The 6,352-nt window shown below is 48.0% G+C and overlaps 1 protein-coding gene across 7 annotated transcripts in view; it reads left to right on the top strand.

Moving 5' to 3' along the window:
- Positions 1 to 1,278: 1,278 nt before the first annotated feature.
- Positions 1,279 to 6,352, top strand: part of Rbpj (recombination signal binding protein for immunoglobulin kappa J region) — an 87,534-nt gene continuing 82,460 nt past the window's right edge. For 2 of the 7 annotated variants that reach the window (XM_074042508.1, XM_020188490.2), the window contains exon 1: positions 1,481 to 1,579. Coding sequence is in view for 2 of the 7 variants with exons in the window: in XM_074042507.1 (XP_073898608.1) it covers positions 1,288 to 1,346 (59 nt within the window). In the remaining 5 variants the exon portion in view is untranslated. Of the gene's footprint in view, positions 1,347 to 1,442; positions 1,580 to 6,352 lie in introns of those variants that run through there. The other 5 variants (XM_074042511.1, XM_074042510.1, XM_074042507.1 and 2 more) reach the window with 4 other exon arrangements.

The raw sequence follows: 6,352 nt of genomic DNA, 5'->3' as shown, positions 1-6,352 counted from the left end.
CTCCGCCCCTCGCTCCCCGCCACGCGCCCACCCGCCCCGCCTCCGAGGCGAGCCTCTCTCCCCACCCTGCCAGCGCCCGCGCCCGCCGTCCGGGCACGCGCGGCACGAACAGTGCCTGGAGCTGCCCCAGACAAACACCTGTCCAGCCTGGGCTCCGCGAGACTTGGGGCGAACGCATAGGCACCAGGGGGGCGCGTTCTCGCGAGGCTTAGGAAATTTCCCACGGCTCGTGTTGTGTCTGAGCGGAGTAGTGGAAGGCGGTAGGAAAGAGGTGTAGCGTGAGACTGGGCTGCCCGCATTGTGCACATGCGCAGTGCCGCCCGCGCGTGCCGCGCCAATCCTGCAAGCCTTCAGCAGCAGGTTTCGGGCCAAGGAATCCAGTTCTCCGGGTTTTGCGGCTCACTGCCGAGGCCGTATAGGATCTGGGAATCTCCAGGAAAGGAAAGGGCCAGGGAGGGGGGACACAGAGGGGAGCTGCAAGGAAGGAGGGAGGGAGCGGGGTAGGCCCCGCACCTGGTTATTAAATGCCCTGCGGGGCCACGTTTGCTAGGGGACCTAGGCCGCCTTTTGGGCAGCGAGCAGCACCCTCGGCGGAGCCAGGCCCACGGGAGGACCGGTTTTCTGTGCTCACGCACGCTGGAGGCTGCAAAGAGTTCCCGGGAGGCTCGCGCAGCAGACCAGAAGCTATGAGCTATGGCTTGAATCAAGGATGGCTCGCAATTTTCATTTCACTTCTGGAGCGAAAACTATTCCGCGCGCGGGCGCGTGCATACGAAGTGGATATCATGAGCACAGGCCTTGGCTGACCTCATTTCGCACCCAAAAAGCAGCAGCTAACGATACAGAGCCCAATTGCAGAAGTTACTCCTCCTGAGGGGCTCTGGAAGGGTCGGGCCACGTTGCAATCACGTCTGTCTTGCCATTTGCATAGGGGGCAAATGAATGAAGACAGTTCCTGGCAGGTTGCTCGTCCAAACCCCAGTCATATTCTGTAGCTCCACCACCTAACATTGAGATTAGCATAAAGGAGGCGTCCAGTGAACGTTTGAATGAATGAAAAGGCTGGGAACTCAGAGTGAGCGGGAAGCCACTTGGAAAACACCCACTCGAGGCGGTGTGTCATCCAGGCCTGTGAAACGCGGCCCATTTTCCCAGGACCCCTCCTCCCGGCCCCGCCCACTGACCCCTCCATTCCCTGTCCCCGTAGTAATCCCCTCCGGTTTTCCTCAGTCTCCACGTAGGTCCCTGAGGGCGCGTCCCAAAACCCGGATAACCGGAGCGCTCCCCATGGACCACACGGAGGGCTTGCCAGCGGAGGAGCCGCCTGCGCATGCTCCATCGCTCGGGTAGGTTTCCAGAGAAGGCTGCGAGCAGGATCCCCTACTCCGCAGGCGGCGCGAGGCGTCTCGCTCTCCGTGGCGGCTGCGAGGGGAGAAGGAGCGCGGGGGCTGGGTGGAATCGAGGAGCGAGGAAAAAGAGAAGGGGCGGGGGAGAGGGACCAGGGACAGCATCGGGGGGAATCTCGCGAGGGTTGGAGTTTTGGCGAGAGTTTGTGGAAGATGGCGCCTGTTGTGACAGGGTAAGTCTGGGGGAACCGAGCGCTGGGAACCGGGAAAGTTGCGGGCGCCTGCCAGCCCGCGACGGGCGGCGGGTTCGGGGGCCGCGGCACGCTGGGATTGCGCAGGTTGCGGGGGCGGTGTCGCGTGCGCCGGGAGCGGCGGCGTGTGGCGGGGCGCTGCTCGCTCCGCGCCGCGGTGGCTCGGGCTCCGGCGCGTGAGGGCGGCGCGGGCGAAGGCGGCGGCGAGGCCGGAGGGTGCGGTGTGAGTGCGGCCGGCCAGCGCGGGGCCCATGGACGCCGTGCCCGCCGCGCGCCTCTCGCCGGCCCTGCCCCGGGGCCCCACGCAGCTTTGTTCCTAGCGGCCGTCGCTGCCTCCTCGCCCAGCCGGTGCCCCCCGGCCCCGGGCGCTTTGTCTCTCCGCGCTGCCCCCCGCGACTCTCAACCCCCGGCCCTTTGTTTCGCCGCCTTGGGCGCTTTGTCCGCTCCGCTGCGCCCCGCGTCCCTTCTTCATCTCCTTCCTTCCCGCGCCCCTTTGTTGTGTCGCTCTTCTCGGTGGCCCGGTGACCTGCCCCAACCCAGGCGCCAGATCCGTCTTTATTTCTCTTCCATTGTTTTTCTCGTGTGTCTCCACTCTCACCTTTCTGTTTGGCTTTGTCTTCCCCATCTAGTGGCTTAATTCTCTTAGTACCCCCTTTCTCTCCCAGTGTCGCTTGATTTACCTACGGTGTCGGTCTGACTGTCCACTGAACTGGCCCAGTCCCGGGGACTCCATCTGGCTCTTCTCAGTGTAGATGGGTTCCACGGTGTGGGGTTGATGAGTCCTAAAGATGCCTGGGAGGACTTGCTTTCCTTCTCTGCACCCGTTGCGGGACTGCATGCACCCCTCCTTCCCTCCCTCCCCAGTGCCCTCTTCCCTCGGGATTTCATTGCAGTCTCTTTGGGCCGGTGGTTGTTTTGCTTGGAAACAGTAGCCCTGGTAGAAGATCTAGTCTCTTGATGATTACTACCGCCTCCCCCCAATAGTTTCTGATTGCCTAGGCCAAGGGCAGCTGTCGTAGCTGTGCATTTGAGTTACCTGGGGATGGGTGGGCGGTATTCTGGGACGGTTAGAAGTAAGCGCAAGCTTTTTTTTTTTTTTTTTTCCTCTCCTATTGGGATGTTGAAAATAGTTTCATATATTCACATTGGATATTCTTGTAGAGTGTAGGTAGGAATTTAGTGAATTTTTATGTTAAAAACTTGTGGATGTTGGGGTGGAGAATTCAGTATTTTCTAGAATCTAGATGTTTAGTTGTTTTGCGAGTAACTCCTGCTTTTTGAGGAGGGGAGACATCCCGCTTTGGAATTTGGTATAAATGATTCCGTTTTCTTAATCATTACAGTTTACAATTTACAGTCGTTAGAGTTTGCGTCTTGTGCTTTTTGCTTCTGTAAATGTATGGCAACACGTTTGTCCCATCATTGGAAGTAAGCGCTAAAGAGTGCAGTTTTGGTTGATGAATTCTGCTTTTAGGATCTTTGTGTAATGTATTAATCCTATGCAGTCAGTAGACTTAGAAGTAATAGCCTTTAGTGAGGCTATCTTAAAGGCACTTGCTTATGTTAAAGGAGTATTAAATTGTTCTCAGCTCGCATTGTTCGCTAATGTTAAAAGCTTGGAGTTATTCCTCCAGGGGTGTGGTGTGGTGTATTTTATACTAATAGCAGGAATTATTATACTAGGTATTAGAAGTTTTAGGTTTACCGGGATTATGATACTGAAGATATTTTCCTGGAGCTTTTTTCCCCCTCCGTGAGATATCACTACTTTTAGAAGATGTATTCATGAAATCTTTTGCAGTGTCCTTTCATTTATGACGTAATGTGCTACTGATGATAGAGAGTATACAAGATCTGCTCTAAGGGACGTTGGTACTTTGGAAAGCTTTTTTTTTTTTTTTAAGGTGGTTGATTAGAATCAGATTGAATTTTAATTAATGGAAGACCGTTTTTTCAGAGTTGATAACACGAGGTTTTTGTGAAACTTTGCCGCTTGAGTTCTGTGATTGGCTTTTACCAGTAATCATTTCTCCCCATACTTGTTTTTGGGACATAGCCATTTTTTTTTTTCCCAAGAGAAAACTATGAACATACTGATTGTGTCTGTGGTGTAAATACTGTGTAATAGTGGACCGTGTTTTGCTCTGACTTGTGCATGTGAGTTGTAATCACGCAGGCATCATAGTCACTTTGACAGTTTGACTTGTGTTGTTTCTAAATCATGTAAGACTTATTTCATGAAATAAAACAGTGCTTTTAAGTTACAGCAGCATGTTTGGAAATATATAGGATGAGTCACAGCTGGGAAACAACTTTCATTCTGAATATTGACTATTAACGTTTTATATTTATTAAACCTGCATATTTTTAGGAAAAAAATTTGAGGTTCATGTACACTACTTTGACTCTGTTCTAGATTTTAAGCACTAGATTTTAAGCAGTTAAGTTTGTTTTAAAGTTATCTCTGCTCTATACCAAAAGATTTCTACCACTGTAATTTATTTTTGGTGCTTTTGGGGTTTGAACTCAAGGCCTCAATTTTGCTAGGCAAGTGTTCTACCACTTGAGCCATGCTCCTAGCTCTTTTGCTTTAGTTGTTTTTTCAAATAGGGTCTCATGCTTTTTTGCTTGGGCTGGCCTTGGACCTCAGTTCTTCCTATCTATGCCTCCTGCATAGCTAGGGTTACAGGTGTGCACCACCATGTTAGGCTTCCTTGTTTATCATCTCCCTCCCATCCCCCCATTCTCCCTATCTTTGATCTCTGCTGCCCAGGTAGCTGGGATTACAGGTGTGAAACACCTTGCCTGGCCTTCTGCCAATATCTCTTAAATGGGTAAGATAAAACATCATTTTAAGGGAAAAAACCACTTTTGCCACATGTAATTCATTAGATAATTTTGGCACCTGTGGATAAGTAAGGCATTAGGAAAAAGTTTTGTTTGAAAGTTCTTACAAATCTTAATTCTGAGGTTCAGTCATTTTTAGAAAAAAAGATTTAAGACTTAGCTTTAAAGCATTATGATGCATTTTGCTTCCTCTTTATACTACATTTCGTGTTATTTCAACCAGGGGGAGTATTTTCTCATGGATTGACTAAAAGTTGTTATTTTTGGCATCTGGTTTTGTGATTATTTCCAAGTTATTTTACTTCCCTGGGCTAGTTTCCTAACTGTAGTAAAATGGGAATTGTAATAACTTGGCCCATCCGCACAAGATCCTTGTGCCTTAGAATTTGCAGAGAGTATCCTTGGATGAAAGGTGTGGGTAAGGTTTAGGAATTGTTAAGAAAGCTAGTGTGAAGTCGGTCATATTTTATAGAAAGTCAAGTAAGAGGTTATGAACTAAGTTCTTGGCAAGTTATAGTAGTGATAGTGGGATGAAAAAACCCCAAATATGTTGGGTAATAAAACAGATACATTTTTCCCCCATAAACTTGGAGGGAGAGGGACAAGCAAAACAAATTACGGGGTAGTATTTGTATGTGTTGTGTAAGAGATTGAAAATCTGTCAAACTCAAATGTAATAACACATTGTAAAATTATGGGATGCCTTTTCTTTATTGATTTGTTTTCTGCTTGTAGTAACTTAAAAGAAATGATAGCACAAAATGTTTTTAATGGATTCTTGGTCATGTCTCTTAATACTGACATTTTACATACACCTTACATTTTTTAATGTTTTGTCATTTGTTCTCAAGAATATTTTTTAATCACCAGGACTGTCATTTCAGACTTGACTCAGTCTTCAGAAAGTGTTTTGCACTTGAGAGACAAATGAAACATATTGTTTCTCTTTTCCTGATAGGTGCTGTCTCTTGTCATCTTGTTCCTAAGCCAGGATTTTGGCTTCCTTGTCCAAGTATCTTTTATTTATGAACACTAAGAACTAATAGTTTTCCTTCCTAAAAAAATCTCTTGAATCTGCCTTCTTTATTCTTACTGCCACAGTTCATTTCTCACCTGGATTACTTCTGACTGTTTTCTGCCTCTAGATCTCCTACACTGCTCTCCAGCATGCGTGGCTAAGGAGCAGGGTTTCTGAAGAGCAAATCTGAGCATGCCACTCTAGTTTAAAAGCCTTCCTATGGCTCCCCCTAGCAGCCTTTATGAGGCAGCAGAGTAGAGGGCTATGAGTTCACGTTTAGGATTCTGCACTGGGTTCTGATTCTGTCCCTGCCGATGAAACCTGTAACATCAAGTTGACCTATCCTTGTCTCTTCCATCAATTGCATGATAATTATTCTTAATTCAAAGGGTTGTGAGGGTTAGATGAGATAATGCATGAAAACATCGAGAAGAGTTCCAGGCACATAGTTAAGTGCTTAAAAAAGTCCATGACCTGGGGGCTCTGCTCAAGTGGTAGAGAACTTCCAGATTGTGAAGTCAAGTCCCAGTACGGCCAAATAAACGTCTGCTAACATTTCATGTAGGGGCTGCCAAGCAATGTTATTAACATCTTCCTAGCTGAGTTGTTTTCCTTTTTCCCTCTGTTCATATTCAAGAATTTGAATTTTCTGCATAGACCTGGCAGTTTAATGCCTCCCTGTGTTTGACAAGAACTGATCCTTAGCGAGTTATTCAGTGTGTGGTCAGGGTTATTCTAAGCAGATACACCAGCTAGATTCCATGCCCCTGATGTGTGTTATTAAAGGATTGGTATAATTCTTTTTGAAGAATGTTACTAAGTTGTAACGATCACACTCAAATGCTGTTAGTTACTTGGGTGATAGTTGTCATTCTCCTGTTCTTTTTTTT

The sequence above is a fragment of the Castor canadensis genome, chromosome 9, assembly GCF_047511655.1.
Source record: "Castor canadensis chromosome 9, mCasCan1.hap1v2, whole genome shotgun sequence".
NCBI classification, from domain to species: domain Eukaryota; kingdom Metazoa; phylum Chordata; class Mammalia; order Rodentia; family Castoridae; genus Castor; species Castor canadensis.
Note: the sequence above shows the minus strand (reverse complement) of the source record. Positions and strands in the feature narration are given on the sequence as shown.